The 21896-nt window shown below is 44.5% G+C and overlaps 1 protein-coding gene across 1 annotated transcript; it reads right to left on the bottom strand.

Moving 5' to 3' along the window:
• Positions 1-789: 789 nt before the first annotated feature.
• LOC115174022 (HEPACAM family member 2) lies at positions 790-15369 on the bottom strand. The gene is made up of 9 exons (XM_029732624.1): positions 15232-15369; positions 8202-8561; positions 7669-7953; positions 4233-4532; positions 3245-3373; positions 2684-2705; positions 2542-2576; positions 2059-2132; positions 790-1812 (listed from the first exon to the last, which is right to left on the bottom strand). The coding sequence occupies exons 1-9, from the start codon at positions 15296-15298 to the stop codon at positions 1678-1680; spliced, it is 1407 nt and encodes a 468-aa protein (XP_029588484.1). The 5' UTR covers positions 15299-15369; the 3' UTR covers positions 790-1677.
• Between the last annotated feature and the right edge of the window lie 6527 nt (positions 15370-21896).

A 21896-nucleotide genomic window follows, 5' to 3' on the forward strand; every position in this document is an offset into this window, starting at 1 on the left:
TGAATGCTGAATGCATTTGGTCAATATTACAACAAACTCTCCAGGACTTATTGGGGATAAACTAACACACTTGACACAGCTAAATATGTTCTTGCAGTTGGTCTGCTTTTACCAGAGTCATGAATCTAAATTAAGATTCTCTCTCTCTCCATCTCCCATCTCACCACTCTCTCTCCCTCCCTCTCTCTCTCTCTCTTCCTCGCACACACACACACACACACACACACACACACACACACACACACACACACACACACACTATTCGAGACTATGAGTCAGCAGGAGCAGATGGAAGGCACAGTGTCACATGCTGAACCCTCCTTCTGTCACTCCCTCTCTCTAACCAGACCAGACCACGCCACACCACACCACACCATACCAGACCTGTCTAGACCAGATCACACCAGACCAGGCCTAACCAGACCACACCAGACCTGATCAGACCTGATCAAATGAAATAACCCAACCCCTCTGAAAGACACACATACAGATTATGGAGAGGTGCAGAGGGCTGCCATACTGGGACCTGTTGTTGGGGGCTAAGTGCCTTGCTCAAGGGCACATCGGCAGTTAACGGTATCTAGGATTTGATATCAGCAACCCTCCGGTTGCCAGCGCACTTCCTGACAGAATTTTCAGATTTGAACTGGCCAGCCCCCGGTTGTTGGCTTGCCTCTCTAACCGTTAGACTACCTGACGCCCACCTCAGAGCACTAAAGTTATACATTTAAGACATTATGGCAGGCAGAAAACATCATATTTAATTATGGAAAGATGCTGCTCTCTTTAAGTCTAATCAAATTGTTATAAATCTTTATTAAAATCCAAAAAGCACATATCTGTATCTGAAACTGTACGATACTTTGCAGACAGGCAACAGCACATCTGGCATTTCAACCTCCTGTGGAGTGTATTTGACAATGTCGAGATAGAAAATGCTACATCAGAAGGAGAGGACCATCAACCATTTACTTGGAAATAAATAGGACTTATTCAGTAAAACAAAATGCCATTTCTTGAAAAAAAAAGAAAATAATTGCATGCACTGTAGAATAGATGTATTTACATGCTAAAAAATTATGTTTGACAACACAGCCATCAGACAGTATCTCGCTTGCAATGTGATAATTAATTCATCCAAATATACTTGCCCACTTCCAGAGAGAGCTTGAAATAGCACAAGAGAAAAATATATTCAGGAGATCTCAAAGAAAACGCTTGTACTTTAAATGAAATAAATACAATATTTGAAAATAGTAAGTAAGACGTGGGAACTGTACCATATGCTTCTGTAGTGTAAATGAATGGCTGACAGGATTAGTAACACAGTCATTCGATCAGATAACAAGTTCACTAGCAGAGATATCTTAGATTCCAGTAGATCAATACAGTATATCTTATCCACACATTAAAGCTCTTTGGAATCATCCATTGATGAATAATGTCCATTGGATTTCAGAGAAGTGATTGGGACTTTGGTGAAGGTATGTACACTTGTCAGGAGGAAAACCTCACTGGAGTTCATATACACAATGTTCACAGACTGGGTCTGTGTCCCAAATGGCACCCTATTCCCTATGTAGCCATAGGGCTTTGGTAAAAAATAGTGCATTATACAGAGAATATGGTTCCACTTGGGGACTCAGAAAGTATCTTTAATAATATTCTGGTCTCTAGTTAGGCTTCACACTGCTTCAACAGCAGACTCTGGTTAGCCAGCGTGGGAGTTTCAGGGATGTGCCGAATGACATCATAGATGGTGGTATGCAAATCCTGGACAGACTCTAGGTGTGCCAGAGATCTGCTTGATGCCTGGGAAATGAAAACAAACACATTTAGGGACACTACATGTTGAAGCAAACGGAGGGGGTGGGAATAGAACCTGGGTCGCACGTGTGAAAGACAAACATGCTACGTATTCCTCCAATAGGGTTAACCCCTATGGGGGGATTGCAACATGGGCTCATTAGCGAGGGTCACTACAATATGAAAGAGGTGCACCAACAGAAAACTAGGACTTTTGTACCAAGCTGCATTGTTGCAAGACATACAACATACCTGTGTAGATTCCATTTTCCCAGGTATAGAGACAAACTCATAGATGCCAAAGTCTTCAGTTGCATCCTCATGACCTGCAAGTGCAATGTTGTTAATAGTTTATATCTTCACCTGTCAATGTTCTATTCTCTCTCCACTTACTTCCTGTTTCTTGTTCCTAGTAGACTATTTGATTTAGTACGTGTCACTTTTGGTTTGGGGAAAACTGAATATTGCCCCTCCACAGTTAAATGTACTGAACTCAGTTCACTAAAGCACAGACGAATCCAACTGAAACGTGAAGAGATTATCAACCAAGCTAATGGACAAATAAGCCTGCACAAGGCAAACAAGTATGATTACTGTAATTGTTCTATGTTGGTGAAGGTTTTATGAAGAGTATTGTTTGTCTAAGGCTATGTCCATGACACTGCCTAACAACAGGCAGGAATGTAAGGGTATAAGGTATAAAGTAAACAGTGCAGCTGGAGAGAGGGAACTTACCTGAACAGTGTGGGCGCTTCGCTTCTGTCAAAGGTCTGCATGGTAGAGGCAAATAAACTTGAATTAAACCCATTTACTGGATGTAGGCTACCTAGACAGAGGTCTTTATTCATGTGTAAGCCGTGATCAGTAATGTTCTTACCTGTTATAGATGTTCATAAGAACTGTAAAAGAAACAAGATAAGATGATACTTAAGATGATATTTTTTGCTCTTCATCAAAAACACAAATGATACAGAGAGTCATGCTCTTCATCAATAACACAAATGGTACAGAGTCATGCTCTTCATCAATAACACAAATGATACAGAGAGTCATGCTCTTCATCAATAACACAAATGATATAGAGAGTCATGCTCTTCATCAATAACACAAATGATAGAGTCATGCTCTTCATCAATAACACAAATGATAGAGTCATGCTCTTCATCAATAACACAAATGATATAGAGAGTCATGCTCTTCATCAATAACACAAATGATAGAGTCATGCTCTTCATCAATAACACAAATGATATAGAGAGTCAGAAGACGTTATTTTCTCCTCTATCCTGTTTCAGTTTGACATCGCATTTGCAGATGATTTACATTTACTGTATTGTGAACAAACTTCAAAATCTAGTGTCTACAGTAGTAGTGTGTGTTCTGTGGTCACAGTTGCTGCTGTCACCCTGAGACTGATGAAGTGGGCCATAACATCTACCTCTCTTGGGATGATGACAGGTCTTTATGAAGTAGACCAGTAACATACAGCCAGTAATGAACAGACAGGACAGAGTGATGGCAGCCAGAGGAGAGAATGAGTTGCTCTCCTGGACATATCTCTCCTTTCCTACAAATAAAAGAGAACAACTCTACATTCAGGATAACATTTCAAAACTTTAGACAGGGCCGGTTTCCCAGACACAGATTAAGCCTAGTCCTGGACTAAAAAGCTAGCTACTGTATTTTAATAGAGAATTTCTAAATGCTTTTTAGTCATGGATTAGGCTTAATCTGTGACTGAGAAACCGGCCCAAGTCCAAGCTAAGAGTAAACTTGTCAACTCAGACCTGGTGAGCAGTTAGTACGTTTAGTTTGTTCATAACATTTTTAGATACTTCTCAATAGATTCTATTTTCAACAATGTCACTTGCTATACAGTAGCCAAGATTGTGTATATGTTTTCCCATTTGGAGACTGAAACCACCTACACATTGAAACTTCACACATGCAGTACAACATGGTCAACAATGAGACCAGCTGTTATTTTTCTCTGTTTACTCTCCTATGGAGCCAGTGGACTTTTACACAGGCCAGGCACATAGCAACTGAGAAGAAATACAATATTTATGATTCACCGTGTGTAGGTGAATTACCTGGTTCTGTTCTAAAGGTATTTTAGAACAGACTTTGGACTATCTGCAAGCAAGGCTACTGCTCACAAGCAAGGCTACTGCTCACTTTCAAATGTCAGTAACATTTGGCCCTCTGACAGTACGCCTCATCTTCTCCTCTTCGTCGTCTTCACCTTGGTACTTTATGGCATGATAAGGTGCACAGTGGGTACCGAGACCTGATTCCCAGTCCCACCTACGCTACGTCAGCACCCCTGGCGTGTGTGTGTGTGTGTGTGTGTGTGTGTGTGTTCCCAGTCCCTCCTTCATTCCCTCCAGCACCCCAGGATAGCAGCCCAGCCCAGCTCTACCCACCTGCCCCCAGGCTGGCCACCACCAAGGTGAACTGGGTCTCGTCCTGCTTCTGGGTCACATTGTTGAAGGCCCTGCACAGGAACTCCTCGGCCTGGGCCAGCTTGTATGAGGTGACCTCCAGGCGCAGTCCCACAGTGATGACCTCAGTGGCGTTGTTGGTCTTAGAGATCCACATACAGCTGTTGGGAGGGTTGGAGTCGGCCTGACAGTCGAAGAACACCAGCTCACCAGGGTTCACTGTGAAGACCTCCCCGGTCCTCAGGCCATGGTCAGACTTTACAGCCAGGTTGTAAGGACCATCTGGAAGATATCAGAGGGGTTCATATTGTCACAAACACTATGATCAACTTCAAACTCTATTGGGACTGTGGTAAACTAGGATCCTTTGGCAGCTAAGATCATCAATAATTCAGAATCTCATTAACTGAGTAAACATGTCGTCCTATTGTAAGGCTGCTTTTGGCTCTGCTCCACTAAAATTCAAAAGGCACTCGCACATCTGAGCTATCTTTGTTTCAGGTGCGTGGTAACAGTTGAATAACATGAGAAAAAAGAAGAAGCCCACACACTGCTCTTTATTAAGCTTTACGCCACTACAAATCAGGTTACAAGACATAGAGTGGTTTCACTGCTACAGGGACTAGTGGTAGTCCAGGTCTTCTCGCGTCCTTTAGCCGAACAGGTGGCAATTACTGTATTTTGATTTATTTTTGTCATCAGAGTGTCAGCCTGAAGCAATGCCATATGGCCGCTCAAACATTCAGGTTCTAGCGAAGGCGTTTTGTGAAATGGCCGTCGTATATTGAAAACAAAGCTGACATTAGAGCTGTGTGCCTCAGTTGCTAGGATATGCTACTAGTCACTGTGGTCATTACATTAGCTTGTTGATATGAAACCAAACTGGACGTATCAGACGGGGGCCTATAATGAAACCTCATATCCTCAAAAATGACAATGGCGATGTGATACTGAAATGGCTTAGGGAAGTGCTTCTCAAAGTCGGGCCTAGGGATCATTGGGGTCCTCCTTAGTAAGATGAAGAATAACCATGTATCAACAAAATAGCATTGTATATTATCTGTAATTATCTTCTCTCAGTTTCTGCCTGTCTCTGCAATCCCAACTTGAAGTGTGTTGTCAGCAGCCATCAGCCATCAGCGTAACATGATCATTTATATAACTGCTGATAAAAATATACAATAGTATAATTAACTCTACCTGTGTGAGCAATAATGTAGAAGGTAGTCATGTAATGTGATATTACAGCTACATGGGTGTTAAATTAGATGTTAAGGCAAAGAGGTCCCATCTAATGAATCCCTTTCCTCTGACTGCATCTACAAATACAACCATTACGAACTGCATTTATCATAATTGAATTGCATTGACCTACTGCAACATTTGTTGTCTTGTTGGAAGATAACATTTTCAACTGTAGGACGGGCTAATGTCCAAACATATTATATGTCAACAATCTCCAACAATCTCCAAACCTGCCAGGACCAGCCTGGTTTCATTAACCCAACAGCATCACCATAGCAATACTGCAACGATAGTATCGCCACAGAACACTGGACATCTGTCAGACATGCAAATGCCATATCTGCACAGTGTGTGCCCAGGGGTGGTCTGGATTTACATACTAAGATTACTCATAGAAGGCCAGGAGGATGTAAAGTCTTTGTACTTCTTTAAAATGGGGAAAATACAGTATGAGAAGTTGCCATTCATTTCCTTCCCCAACCAACAGGGGTGTGCTGTTTTAGACAGACCAACAGGGGTGTGCTGTTTTAGACAGACCAACATGGGTGTGCTGTTTTAGACAGACCAACATGGGTGTGCTGTTTTAGACAGACCAACAGGGGTGTGCTGTTTTAGACAGACCAACATGGGTGTGCTGTTTTAGACAGAACAACAGGGGTGTGCTGTTTTAGACAGACCAACAGGGGTGTGCTGTTTTAGGCAGACCTACAGGGGTGTGCTGTTTTAGACAGACCAACATGGGTGTGCTGTTTTAGACAGACCAACATGGGTGTGCTGTTTTAGACAGACCAACATGGGTGTGCTGTTTTAGACAGACCAACATGGGTGTGCTGTTTTAGACAGAACAACAGGGGTGTGCTGTTTTAGACAGACCAACAAGGGTGTGCTGTTTTAGACAGAACAACAGGGGTGTGCTGTTTTAGACAGACCAACAGGGGTGTGCTGTTTTAGACAGAACAACAGGGGTGTGCTGTTTTAGACAGAACAACAGGGGTGTGCTGTTTTAGACAGAACAACAGGGGTGTGCTGTTTTAGACAGAACAACAGGGGTGTGCTGTTTTAGACAGAACAACAGGGGTGTGCTGTTTTAGACAGACCAACAGGGGTGTGCTGTTTTAGACAGACCTACATGGGTGTGCTGTTTTAGACAGAACAACAGGGGTGTGCTGTTTTAGACAGACCAACATGGGTGTGCTGTTTTAGACAGACCAACATGGGTGTGCTGTTTTAGACAGACCAACATGGGTGTGCTGTTTTAGACAGACCAACATGGGTGTGCTGTTTTAGACAGACCAACATGGGTGTGCTGTTTTAGACAGACCAACATGGGTGTGCTGTTTTAGACAGACCAACAGGGGTGTGCTGTTTTAGACAGAGCAACAAGGGTGTGCTGTTTTAGACAGAACAACAGGGGTGTGCTGTTTTAGACAGACCAACAGGGGTGTGCTGTTTTAGACAGACCAACAGGGGTGTGCTGTTTTAGACAGAACAACAGGGGTGTGCTGTTTTAGACAGACCAACATGGGTGTGCTGTTTTAGACAGACCAACATGGGTAGCTGTTTTAGACAGACCAACATGGGTGTGCTGTTTTAGACAGAACAACAGGGGTGTGCTGTTTTAGACAGACCAACAGGGGTGTGCTGTTTTAGACAGACCAACAGGGGTGTGCTGTTTTAGACAGAACAACAGGGGTGTGCTGTTTTAGACAGACCAACATGGGTGTGCTGTTTTAGACAGAACAACAGGGGTGTGATGTTTTAGACAGACCAACATGGGTGTGCTGTTTTAGACAGACCAACAGGGGTGTGCTGTTTTAGACAGAACAACAGGGGTGTGCTGTTTTAGACAGACCAACATGGGTGTGCTGTTTTAGACTGACCAACAGGGGTGTGCTGTTTTAGACAGACCAACAGGGGTGTGCTGTTTTAGACAGACCAACATGGGTGTGCTGTTTTAGACAGACCAACAGGGGTGTGCTGTTTTAGACAGAACAACATGGGTGTGCTGTTTTAGACAGACCAACAGGGGTGTGCTGTTTTAGACAGAACAACAGGGGTGTGCTGTTTTAGACAGACCAACAGGGGTGTGCTGTTTTAGGCAGACCTACAGGGGTGTGCTGTTTTAGACAGACCAACATGGGTGTGCTGTTTTAGACAGACCTACAGTACTTACAGAATACATTAAGGTCCAGGGTGTGGCTCTGTCTCTGGCTGATCTGGTTCCTGGCCAGGCAGCGGTACTGTCCAATGTCCTTCTTCCTCACAGGGCTTATCACCAGAGTAGAGTTATCCTGGGAGAACTGATGGCGATCACTAACATCTAGGGGCATGTTGTTCCTCAGCCACTGGTACTGGACCCTGGTCCCGTTCTCCACCCAGCAGGTCCACGTCACGTTCTCCTTGTCCTCAACGACTGTAGAAGATGGGGTCTTCTGGATAACAGGAGTGGACACAGGTACTGGAGAAGCAGAGATAGAACAGTGAGAATACTGATGATGAAAGGAACAGTATTGTTATGCAGTCCGTTAAACAATTTACGGGAAAGGTCTTTAAGTCTTTCGAAGTACATGGCAATTGGATTGATGCAGCCAGGCCGAAATATTCCATACATACAACATTCCACAATGATCTGCCTATGTACACAACATATATAAGATATATAGCTTGTCAATCAATTACGTAAAAATAGAGATTGACACAACTCACCATCTACGGTGACATGGATGGTCCTCTCGACCCTGACGAGCTCCTGTCTCTGGGGGAAGTGGATGTCCAGGTCCAGGTGATAATCCCCCTCCGCCGCGTCGTCCAGCCTGGGGATCAGGAGAGAGGCGTTGGGGGGCTGGAAAAAGAAGCGGTTCCTGTGTCTCATGGAGGCCACAATGATGGCTGAATGGTTGTGGAAGGTCACCAGGAGGGTTTTGGGGCCCCCCGGCCGGGTTTGGTACCAGCTGCCCTGGATCTCAACATCCTCATTTTGAAAGTGAGTCTCCACAGAGAGGAGGAGGGACTTCCCTTTGACGCCATTGAGCACGGACGGAACTTGGACGAACTCTGAGTTTACTTCTGAGGAGGGAGGGAAGGAAGGGGTGAGAGAGAGTATTATAGAGGAGGGAAAGAAGGAAGGGGTGAGAGAGTATTATAGAGGAGGGAAGGAAGGGGTGAGAGAGAGTATTATAGAGGAGGGAAGGAAGGGATGAGAGAGAGTATTATAGAGGAGGGAAGGAGCGAGAGAGTATTATAGAGGAGGGAAGGAAGGGGTGAGAGAGAGTATTATAGAGGAGGGAAGGAAGGAAGGGGTGAGAGAGAGTATTATAGAGGAGGGAAGGAAGGAAGGGGTGAGAGAGTATTATAGAGGAGGGAAGGAAGGGTGAGAGAGAGTATTATAGAGGAGGGAAGGAGCGAGAGAGTATTATAGAGGAGGGAAGGAGCGAGAGAGTATTATAGAGGAGGGAAGGAGCGAGAGAGTATTATAGAGGAGGGAAGGAAGGGGTGAGAGAGAGTATTATAGAGGAGGGAAGGAAGGAAGGGGTGAGAGAGTATTATAGAGGAGGGAAGGAAGGGGTGAGAGAGAGTATTATAGAGGAGGGAAGGAAGGAAGGGGTGAGAGAGTATTATAGAGGAGGGAAGGAAGGGGTGAGAGAGAGTATTATAGAGGAGGGAAGGAAGGCTGAGAGAGAGTATTATAGAGGAGGGAAGGAGCGAGAGAGTATTATAGAGGAGGGAAGGAAGGAAGGGGTGAGAGAGAATATTATAGAGGAGGGAAGGAAGGGGTGAGAGAGTATTATAGAGGAGGGAAGGAAGGGGTGAGAGAGAGTGTTATAGAGGAGGGAATGAAGGAAGGGGTGAGAGAGAGTATTATAGAGGAGGGAAGGAAGGGGTGAGAGAGAATATTATAGAGGAGGGAAGGAAGGGGTGAGAGAGAGTTATAGAGGAGGGAAGGAGCGAGAGAGTGAGCTATATAGAGAGAAAGAGATGAACAAATTAGTCTCAGAGGGTGGACTCTATCACACTAATAACAAATGCAAAGATTCCAGTTTGTGTACCTCTTCATGTGTTGGGCCATTGTGTTTTCTACCTTAGAGCCTGCAATGTTTCTCATTAGATGTAAATAGTCGTATATGTTTCGGCGGGGGGGGGGGGGGGGTGTAAACATGTCACACACGAAGGTGCTGGTATGGGCCCTCATAAAGCATCTCAAAGTAAGAGTGGTGATCTAGGATCAGTTTTGCCTTTTTGGTCATAATGAATAAGATTATATGGACAGGTGGATCCTAGATCAGCACCCCTGTTCCCAGATGCTTTATGAATAAGGGGGCCCTGATCTTTTAATTAACATAAAAAGTAAAGATGGCAGTCTATGTCTCTTCATGCTGCGCTTCATAGCAGAAAGAATAAGTTAGACTGAGATACGTTTACATGATTGACACATCTGTGGCATGCTATTTTATTTACTTTATCCAGAACTCTGTCCTGAAACTGAGGTAAGCAAATATTAACCCAATTCTTAGAGCCAATGACAAGCCTTGTGTCTTGTTACTACTAACTGGTATTAAAGCAAACATCTTTAAGCTGTATGATGTAGCCGTTGAATATTGTACACTTACTTTGCTCTGTTTACGTTACGGTAGCAAGCAGTTCCCACACTGATAACTGACAGAAAAACAATCACCTTTGAGTTACGACATCCAATAGAAAATGGACTCTGTTAATGAACTGTCATTAGGTTTGGTGTCTTCCACATTGTCTTTATTTCTCAAAATAACCAACAAAAAGTTTTGCAGCTATTTTGCCAATGGCAGGGTTGGGTTTCTACGATTAGGATGGGACTGGGTGATGTCATAAGTGTGTTGTTGCCAGCTCAGATTAAGCAGCAGCAGGCAGGTAGCTAGGCGGTATATATGTAACAGTTTAACTTCCGTCCCTCTCCTCGCTCCAACCTGGGCTTGAACCAGAGACCCTCTGCACACATCAACAACTGACACCCACGAAGCATCGTTACCCATCTTGCCACAAAAGCCGCAGCCCTTGGAGAGCAAGGGGAACAACTACTTCAGGTCTCAGAGCGAGTGATGTCACCCGATTGAAACGCTATTAGCGCGCACCACCGCTAACTAACTAGCCATTTCACATCGGTTACATATAGGTAAATACACCCCCCCCTTTCCTTGTCTTTCTCCACCTCCCTCTCCCTGTATCTCCCCGCTTCCCTGTCTCTTTCTCTCCCTTTCTGTTTTTATGCCCCACCTTCTATTCCCCCTCCCCTCCTTTCTGTCTCTTTCTCTCCCTCCCTCCTTCCACTGTTCCTCCCCTCACCTCCATCCCTTCTATTCCCCCTCCCCTCCTTTCTGTCTCTTTCTCTCCCTCCCTCTTTCTTGCCCTCACCCCCCTGTCTCTCTTCCCTCACCTCTCTCTCCCTCCCTCCTTCCACTGTTCCTCCCCTCACCTCCATCCCTTCTCTCCCCCTCCCTCCCTCTCCCTCTCTCTCCCTCCATCCTCCCCAGTCAGTCCAGTTCTCCCAGTGGACGTCCAGGCCCTGCTGGACCCCCCTGTTGTTCATCACAATAGATTAACTCTGTGCCTGGTGTTATGTCCTAAACTTTAATAGTAGAAACAGCCTTCCCCCATCCATGTCAAACTCTGAGTGGCCTGCTGGCCATGGGTAGCAGTTTGGCCATCACTGGGAGTGTAGATACACCCGTGTGCGTGCGTGCGTGCTGCGTGCGTGTGTGCGTGTGTGTGTGTGTGTGGAATCAACCTGGTCTCTGAGCTTTTTGTATTATTCTGTACGCAAATCCGAGACACTTCATTTGGAATGAATTGTTACGTTTCGTATGTTAAGTATTAATTTGTGGATGTCCATCATCCATTTCGTATGATATGTTACGAATTAGAATTCGTATGATACTGTATGTTACGAATTACAATTTGTACAATATGTTAACAATTTGCTAAACTCTTTAACTAGGCAAGTCAGTTAAGAACAAATTCTTATTTACAATGACGGCCTACCCCGGACGATGCAGGGGCAATTGTACGCCGCCCTATGGGACTCCCAATCATGGCCAGATGCGATACAGCCTGGATTCAAACCAGGGACTGTAGTGACGCCTCTCGCACGGAGATGCAGTGCCACTCGGGAGCCCCAATATGTTATGAATGCCAAGAATCTTGAAAAAACGTATACTTAAAAACTGTAAATCAACCAATCCTCCATCGCTAACACAATGGAAAGGCCAAATGCCTTACTGTCTAAATGTTGAAAGTGTGTGGGCGACGAAGAGAAACAAAATGGCGCTGGAGATGGGGGTGTGAGCAGGTGGGTCTGGGCAGGTGTGATGTCATTGATGTTTGTGTGCTTCTGTATGCTGTCATTTGTATGTGTCTGTTTTGTATTGTAAAAAAAATATTGTACCAAATTTTGGGGGGGATTTCCAACTTGTAACTAACGTTAGCTGGGTGGCTAGGTGGCTAACGTTAGCTCTGGGGGTTAGGGGTTGAGGTTAAGAGTTAGGTTAAAGGGTTAAGGTTAGGGTTAAGATTTGGAGTTAGGTTAAAGAGTTGAGGTTAGGGTTAGGGTTAGGGGAAGGGTTAGCTAACATGCTAAGTAGTTGCAAAGTAGCTCAAAAGTAGCTAATTAGCGGGGCAGAAATCTCAGAGATTAATTGGTTTACCACCAGATTAACTCTGATTTACCACAACAAAATACCCTGCACAATGTCTCCTTGTGCCTCTACCAGATCAAAATTACAAGTGCAATGGCTGTTCTCAATGCAATGGCACTTACAAATGTAGATCCTTCAAACACCCCCAAACAGGGAAACTGATCCCAATCAAAGGTGTTATCATGTGCTCCACTAAGGCAGTTATTTATCTTATAACTTGTCCTTGTGGTAAAACTTATGTGGGCAAAATGAAGCACGAACTAAAAGTAAGAATCTCTGAACATCGTAGCACCATTAGGTGCAAAAACTCGACTTACCCAGTTGCGGCCCTCTTTTGGAAACAAACCACTCTATTCTGTCCCTTCGCTATATCGGCATCGAACACTTCACCTTCCCTAGGAAAGGGAGTGACCTCAACAATGTATTGTTAACGCGAGAGGCTGCCTGGATCTTTAATTTAAAGACCCTTGTACCCTTCGGTCTCAACATTGACTTTGATCTGAAGCTATTCTTGTGATTATTGTGTTATTGCTATCCATTGTAAATAATGTTGGTAGGCCAATGTAGCCAAATTGTATTTATGATCAGATGTTTACCATTCATGATTGTTTATATGTTCTATATATCTGTAAATCAACCAATGAAATCAAGCCACAGCCAGCCATGATTACAGACACCTGTGTGTGTCCTTTCAAACTATATAAACTAGTGACTCACAGTGTTTGTCATTATACAAAATGTTGGCTATAAAATTATTGCATCTGAGCTCCTAGAGTGAGCGGCTCTCCTTTTCTTTTTCAACCATACCTAACGTAACATATACTGATTTGAGTGTCCCAGATGTATGTTTACTACAGTATGTTACGTCTAGTCGATGAGACCAGTCTGGTTGAATAAGCAGGACAAGAGTGTGCTGAACCCACTGCTGCCACTGTTTTCTCTAACCAAGCCCGGGATTGTTGGGGTGATAAGAGCAGGGGTGAAAGTAAGCCAGTACAGTCCGTTACGGCATCCCGGCAAAATAAATAGTGGGGTATACGCCGTAATGGTAAAATGTGAGCCTATCACAATAATGAACACAAAATGCCTAGAAAACTATATGCTATTACACCATCATTTAACATTACCGCATGTCAGGTGCATGAAACATTTGCAAATTGACTTGAAACCGGTTGGCATACGCTCCAAATTGCTTTGTGGTTTGATCAGAACACTTACGTTTTGCCAAGGCGGAGATGAGTGGCCGAGACCGAGACGCACACCAAAAGCAGTGGAAGCATAAATTCAGGCTACAGGAGTAAGGCCTACACATTAAGGTGTTTTGTAACAGATGTCTCTTTCCATTCATCAAATTGCGGGTGCACAGCGCACTGTTTGGATGCTGGAATAATTTGTTGAGTGGACGAACGTGCACCCGTAGCCTAGCTTTAATGAAGTGATTGAAGTGACTGTTAGACAATCAGAATAAAACACTGGTTGTGTTTATGCCACATTAAAAGGCAGTACATGTTATAGATGTTTGACCAAACTTTACTAGGCCTAGTCTACTAGGCCCACAGAGATCATATGAAATGAATAGGGATACAATATGTAATTCTATGATTAGGTTACACCTAGGCTATAAAAACAAAATGTGTGTGCATGCTTGGGTGTCCCGTACCAGTAAGACCTCTACTTTCACCCCTGGATAAGAGACACTGAAGATTACTGAGACAATGGACTCTGAGGAGTTGAGGGGATGTATTAACTGGCACACACACACTCTGCCCATTGACACCTCTGTTTGGATCCCAAACCATTGGCCAGCTGAATGCTGCTGGTACACCACCATCAAGTGTCCCCCTCCTCCTTCATTACACAAACAAGACCTTTCAAGCAAAGTTTATTTATTTATTTATTTAACTAGGCAGGCCAGTTGAGAACAAATTCTTATTTACAATGACAGTCTAGGAACAGTGGGTCAACTGCCTTGTTCAGGGGCAGAACAACAGATGTTTACCTTGTCAGCTCAGGGATTCGATCTAGCAACCTTTCGGCTACTGGCCCAACACTCTAACCACTAGGCTACCTGCTGCCCTAATCACATTAACACAGTCTCTGAAGTGAGTTCTATTGTTGTGTTAGGGCATCAGGGGGTGGGCTTATCTGGTCATGTGACATTGGTTGGATATCTGTTATCATCAGCAGGGATGGACTGGCCATAGGGAAATTCTGGCAAATGCCAGATGGACTGAACCATCTAAAAAATGTGCCAGTGTGGAGGACTTGAGGAAAGAAATGGGCCAGTTTGATAGAAAAGCCAGGGTCGATTTCTGTTCCCAGTCCATCCCTGATGGGCCAGTTTGATAGAAAAGCTAGGGTCGATTTCTGTTCCCAGTCTGTCCCTGATGGACCAGTTTGATAGAAAAGCCAGGATCAAGATCTGTTCCCAGTCTGTCCCTGATGGACCAGTTTGATAGAAAAGCCAGGGTCGATTTCTGTTCCCAGTCCGTCCCTGATGGGCCAGTTTAATAGAAAAGCCAGGGTCGATTTCTGTTCCCAGTCAGTCCCTGATTAGACAGACTCCAAGCTGAGTCAGCAGAGGCCTGGTTGATGAACTCTTTCCAGGGTGTCCTTCCTGCCTCTTCTACTTACTACAGAAATGGTAAAATCCCCCTCATTACGACCATAAAAGTCAAACCAAAAAACGCATATGAACACATGCAATCAGATAATAAATATCTGTAGCTACTGCAATCTAACATACCTACGCAGTAACAACTTAATCAACCACCATAGAATCATCGTGGACCAACACGGACATCAACACTTTGCATTAACACACATGCATAGGGGTACCTCTGTCCTATACACTATGATTAAAGAAGTACCATTCTATTATGCGCGTAATAACTGATCAAATCAAATACAGTCCAATGGCTCGATGATGATCCAACTATTGAAAGATCATTGGCAATGTTGATGTTGATGTGGGACCATATTGCAACGCTTTAGGTTACACTCGCAAAACATTTCATGAATTTCTCCTGAAAGGACATTCAATTAACATTTATATTTCTTCTTCCTCTTACCTGAGAGAGTAAGTAGTGCAGTGTAGAAACACAGAGCGACAAAGGTTCTTCTTCCAGGAGCCTCCATTATCCTCTGAGGAGTTGTCCGCTCTGGCTTGAGACTGTGACAGTAAGGGAGGGAGGTGGGAGGGAGGTGGGAAGGAGGGGAACTGAACTGGTGGTGACAACATTTGCCAGGGAAATAAGAGGAGCCAGCCAGCAGCCCAGGCCCCTCCCAATGTTATTTGAGTGGGAGAGGTAAGCTACACCTGGCAGGCACAGAAACAACATGGCCGCCACCCCTTGTGCCTGGTCATGGCTGGACATGAAACAGCTTATGTCAAATGTTTCACATAAGCCTAAACCTACCTCTCCTAAACTGCTACGTTCATTCTGTTAACCTGCTGCATCAGTTCTACTAAAAATCTGTCATGAAAAGTAAATTCTGACATAAGCTGTATACTATCTAGTCAAAATGTAATGTAAATGTATACTTGTGCCTGCATTTCACTAAGCCTGAGGGTCACAGGCACAAGCATACATTTACATTACATTTTGGTCATTTAGCAGACACTCTTATCTAGCGTGACTTGTACTAAGGCAGGTGAGACAAACATATACTACAGTCATTGCAAGTGAAACCTTCCACAAAAAAAGTAGCTGTTAGCAAAATCCGTGCTATTAAAAGACAAATGTGAGTGTTAGTTTAGATATGGGTTTAGCGACACAGAGAAAGAGAGGTATGAGTGTAATGGAATAGAGAGGGTAGCTAAAGGTTGAGAATGTTGATTAAAGACATGTCAATGTGGACAAGGGAAGGACAATGCAGGAAGATGATGAAAAAGAAGTGTTTACAGCCAGCAGGCACAGACTGTCTCAGGCAGACTCATAGTCACATTTATACTCTCTGGAATATCAAAGAGAGAGAGAGACAGAGAGAGACAGAGAGAGAGACAGAGAGAGAGAGAGAGAGAGAGAGAGGGAGAGAGACAGAGACAGAGAGAGAGAGAGAGAGGACAGAGAGAGAGAGAGAGAGGACAGAGAGCAGAGAGAGAGAGAGAGAGAGAGAGACAGAGAGAGAGAGAGACAGAGAGAGAGACAGATAGATAGAGAGAGAGAGAGACAGAGATAGAGAGAGAGAGAGAGAGAGAGACAGAGAGAGAGAGAGAGAGAGACAGACAGAGAGAGAGAGAGACAGACAGAGAGAGAGAGAGAGAGAGAGAGAGTGAGAGAATTTATCTGTATTTCACACAGTACTGTTTCTCGTTACACTAACGGTAACTACGCGACTAAAACAGGCAAATCATTTCCTGCATGGTCATTCTAAAAGGTTTTAGTGCAGATCTCCATGTCATGAAGAAGGACATTGTTTACAGACAGACAGTGTCAGCGTGTTTCACTGTGGAGTCGCTGAGTGATAGCGCTATTGCGACAACTGAATGTAGTGAAGAGAACGTGGTGAAACGTTCGAAGATCGCATGACCATCACCATGATGAAATGTGGAGCAACAGCAATACAATGAAACAACTCATTCACTGATGTAGCAATACTATCTATTTACATACATATTATAAGTTAACTCATGAAGACACAAAATGGATAACTAAGCTACAAATAAAAATAAACCATCCCAGTGTAAATGCTAGCTGTCCCACTTTGCAGCTCAAAATGGTCTGTAAGCATTGATAATATGTGTGGATGAATGCCCTATTTTATTCTATTCTAATCAAATCAAACTTAATTTACATAGCACATTTGTTACGGAGGATGCATTTGAAGTGCTTAACAAATAAAACACAACTCCCTACTAAGGTAGGTAAGAAAGCACCCCCCTCGCACCCCTGCTAACCCCGACCGCACTAAGTGTAAGTCACTCTGGATAAGAATAACATGTAAATGTACATTTAAGGCAACCACATATCACAGTAATTGCAAGTAAAATCTTCACACAAAAAAAGCAGCTGTCAACTAAATCAGTGCTAGCAAAAGACAAATGTCAATGTGAGCTTAGATACAGTCTGAGAGACACAGAGAGATATAGATATGAATGTTTATGAAGTAGAGAGGATGAAGGGGAAGATTGTCATTTAGGGATGCTGTAGTATCCTGCTCCTCCCTCTGTCCCCAGTGAGCCTGCAACTTTTACCTGATCCTCTAGGTGGACACCTTGTACGGTTATTCTTTAGCTAAAGTCCTCGAGAGACTGACACTGTGGTTATAGATTCAGAATACAGGTTTGAATTCATATAGAAGCAACTGTATATTGTTTATTGTTGATACCACAGGAGGTTGGGGAGGACGGGCTTGTGGTAAAGGCTGGAGCGGATTCAGTGGAATGGTATCAAATATATCAAGCACATGGTTTCCAGGTCTTTGATGACGTTCTATTTGCTCCGTTCCAGCCATTATTATGAGCCGTTCTCCCCTCAGCAACCTCCACCGGTTGATACATTCTCTGCTTTTTCCATTATACCTGAGTGGATAATGTATGAGGATGACTGTTATGACATCCTGAAGAGGTCCAGTAGCTGAATTCACAGTGTCTCCTCCCCCCGTCCAGGTAATCTTTTTCATTATCATCTAAATTTAAAGGCAAAACACACAGTATATCATCACTGCTGCTTGGAGACGCTTTATGAATACGGGGGCCTTGGTCTGTTGTTACCCAACGGTTGGGTTATGATCACACTCTGGGGCCTTGGTCTGCTGTTATCCAATGGTTAGGTTATGATCACACTCTGGGGCCTTGGTCTGCTGTTATCCAATGGTTAGGTTATGATCACACTCTGGGGCCTTGGTCTGCTGTTATCCAATGGTTAGGTTATGATCACACTCTGGGGCCTTGGTCTGCTGTTATCCAATGGTTAGGTTATGATCACACTCTGGGGCCTTGGTCTGCTGTTATCCAATGGTTAGGTTATGATCACACTCTGGGGCCTTGGTCTGCTGTTATCCAATGGTTAGGTTATGATCACACTCTGGGGCCTTGGTCTGCTGTTATCCAATGGTTAGGTTATGATCACACTCTGGGGCCTTGGTCTGCTGTTATCCAATGGTTAGGTTATGATCACACTCTGGGGCCTTGGTCTGCTGTTATCCAATGGTTAGGTTATGATCACACTCTGGGGCCTTGGTCTGCCAATCTTTACTGGAAGGTTTTGTCCCAAATGGGACACTATTCCTTACATCGCACTCTACTTTCACCAGAGCCCTATGGGAGCCGTATGGGCCCTGGTCAAAAGTAATGCACTATATAGGAAATAGGGTGCCATTGGGGATGCAGGCTGAGTTTCTCTTTTATGATCTGACCTGATCTGTCTCACCAAAGGAAACCAAGCTAAGTCTGAGACAGTTAGGGGGAGGTGCCGGGAGGCCCATGGCTGGTGCTTATGGTGCCCTCCTAGTACACACACACACACACACACACACACACACACACACACACACACACACACACACACACACACACACACACACACACACACACACACACACACACACACACATACATACATACATACATACATTCATACATACATACATACATACATACATACATACATACATACATACATACATACATACATACATACATACATACATACACACATACACACATACACACATATACACACACATACACAGGATTGTGTCGAGAAACAGATCTGGGAAAGGGCACCAAAGCATTTCTGCAGCATTTGAAGGTCCCCAAGAACACAGTGGCCTCTATCATTCTTAAATGAAAGAAGTTTGGAACCACCGAGACTCTTCCTAGAGCTGGCCACCCGGCCAAACTGAGCAATCAGGGGAGAAGGGCCTCGGTCAGGGAGGTGACCAAGAACCCGATGGTCACTCTGACAGAGCTCCAGAGTTCATCTGTGGAGATGGGAGAACCTTCCAGAAGGACAACCATCTCTGCAGCACTCCACAAATCAGGCCTTTATGGTAGAGTGCCCAGACGGAAGCCACTCCTCAGTAAAAGGCACATGACAGCTCGCTTGGAGTTTGCCAATAGGCACCTAAAGACTCTCAGACCATGAGAAACAAGATTCTCTGGTCTAATGAAACCAAAATTGAACTTTTAGGCCTGAATGCCAAGCGTCACATCTGGAGGAAACCTGGCATCATCCCTATGGTGAACCATGCCAATAAAGCCCTTAAATTGAATTGACTAGTCAGGATCGAAGGAAAGATAAACAGAGCAAAGTACAGAGAGATCCTTGGTGAAAACTTGCTCCAGAGAGCTCAGGACCTCAGACTGGGGCGAAGGTTCACCTTCCGACAGGAAGACGACCATAAGCACACAGCCAAGACAACGCAGGAGTGGCTTCGGGACAAGTCTGTGAATGTCCTTGAGAGACCCAGCCAGAGCCCAGACTTGAACCTGTTCTAACATCTCTGGAGAGACCTGAAAATAGCTGTGCAGCAACTCTCCCCATCCAACTTGACAGAGCTTGAGAGGATCTGCAGAGAAGAATGGGAGAAACTCCCCAAATACAGGTGTACCAAGCTTGTAGAGTCATACCCAAGAAGACTCGAGGCTGTAATTGCTGCCAATGGTGCTTCAACAAAGTACTGAGTAAAGGGTCTGAATACTTATGTAAATGTGATTTTACAGTTTAACATTTTTATACATTTGCTAACATTTAAATAAAATCGTTTTATCCATTTTAGAATAAGGTTGTAACGTAACAAAATGTGTGTCTGCTGCCTGCCACACTCTACCTCACTGAACCAGACTACACTCTGATAGACAGCCAGACCTCCAGCTCAGCTGCAGGCAGGCAGCACATAAGCCCACATCAAGGCCACTCTGAAGGGAGGAGAGAGAGAAAGAGACAGACAGAAAGAGAGAGAGATAGCGAGAAAGAGAGAGAGAGAAAGAGAGACAGACAGAAAGAGAGAGAGATAGCGAGAAAGAGAGAGAGAGAGAAAGAGAGACAGACAGAGAGAAAGAAAGAGAGTGCATGAGAGAGAGAGAGACCGCTGAGCCTTGTGTGGAGGAAGGCAAGGCAAAACCTCTTCCTGAGGGGCCCTTACACTGAGCTGGGGTGTCAGTGGTGTGCTGCACAGATCCTCCTGTAAACTAAAGCACCCATTTATTTCTCAACCCAAATGGGGTTCTAGGGTTAACAACCCCCCATTGCACATTTAATTTCCTAAAAAACGTAATTCTGTGAATGGACACAGACTAACACACACACAAACAAACACACACACATTATGTTCTTCTATCCTCGTGGGGACCTAAAGAATTTCCATTCAAAATCCTATTTTTCCTAACCCTAACCCTAACCCCTAACCCCTAACGCTAACCCTAACCCCTAACGCTAACCCTAACCCTAACCCTAACCCTAACCCTAACCCCTAACGCTAACCCTAACCCTAACCCTAACCCTAACCCTAACCCTAACCCCTAACCCCTAACGCTAACCCTAACCACTAACGCTAACCCTACCCCTAACCCCTAACCCTAACCCTAACCCCTAACCCCTAACGCTAACCCTAACCCCTAACGCTAACCCTAACCCCTAACCCTAACCCTAACCTTAACTCCTAACCCTAACCCCTAACCCTAACCTTAACTCCTAACCCTAACCCCTAACCCCTAACCTTACCCCTAACCCCTAACTCCAACCCCTAACTCTCACCTTAACCTGTAACCCTCACCTTAACCTGTAACCCTAACCCTAACCCAAGCCCTAAACCTTTCTCACGCTTATGTTGGAGCCTTTGTGTAAGAGGATGTCTTGATTTCAATGACACCCTTAAAATGGCCAAAAGATATTGGAGCAAGCTAAACCCAACATCTACATAGAGAGATACAGTGGACTTTGTGTGAGACAGAGAGAGAAGGAGTGGAATAGAGAGCGAGAGAGAGGGCGCTCATGTTTCTATGCTAGAGGAAGAGGGCGGAGATGTCTACATAGCCTCTGAGCGATATCATTGGGCGGCACACTTTCATTCATCAAGAGGTGATTTATAACAGTGGGAAAGAGTTGAGTGCTGGACACACGATGCAAGACACAGCATGTGTATGTGTGTGTGGGCGTGTGCCTGCCTACATGTGAATATCATTCCTCTGCAGCTGTTTAGAAACAAACTTCCGGACCCCTCAAACTTTGAACCACCGAGCGACACTCTGTATCTGTATCGCTCCATATCTAACGCTCCTGCACCTCAGAACCAGAATGCTTATCTAATGTGAACATTAGCACGTTGGCTGTGTGAGAATACATCAGCATTATTCATGTGTGTGTGTGTGTGTGTGTGTGTGTGTGTGTGTGTGTGTGTGTGTGTGTGTGTGTGCGTGCGTGCGTGCGTGCGTGCGTGCGTGCGTGTTCGTGTTAATACAGGGTTAGTGTGCAGCAGCAATGGCGTCTGCACTGCATACGGGCCTCGCCCCTTTAACACATTCCACGTTCACTCAGCTATCTTGCCCACGCACTCACCATGTGACCTACGACCGGGCCAATGACAGGAAGTAGAGGATGTCAAATCCTGCTCCCAAATAACTCAGATCCTCTTCTGTTCTGATCCAGAGTACTGAACCACAGTACTGAGTCTCAGCTTGATTTTGTCACATCTAGCACTCCCTCAATACAATACATTGTCCGTCAGAAATATGCATAACTACTGCATGTCATTAGGACCATGTTGTTTGGTGTAGTGGCCTTTTATGTAC

Source organism: Salmo trutta, chromosome 34 (assembly GCF_901001165.1).
Source record: "Salmo trutta chromosome 34, fSalTru1.1, whole genome shotgun sequence".
NCBI lineage: Eukaryota > Metazoa > Chordata > Actinopteri > Salmoniformes > Salmonidae > Salmo > Salmo trutta.

What these genes read in the sequence shown, in the direction of transcription:
- LOC115174022 (XM_029732624.1), bottom strand. Translation starts at nt 15,298, where the DNA reads ATGGAGGCTCCTGGAAGAAGAACCTTTGTCGCTCTGTGTTTCTACACT. An exon ending in CCTGGACCTTAATGTATTCT is followed by an intron (nt 4,533 to 7,668) that starts GTAAGTACTGTA and finishes GATATCTTCCAG; the next exon opens with ATGGTCCTTACAACCTGGCT. An exon ending in CTGTCATCATCCCAAGAGAG is followed by an intron (nt 2,706 to 3,244) that starts GTAGATGTTATG and finishes TTTCTTTTACAG; the next exon opens with TTCTTATGAACATCTATAAC.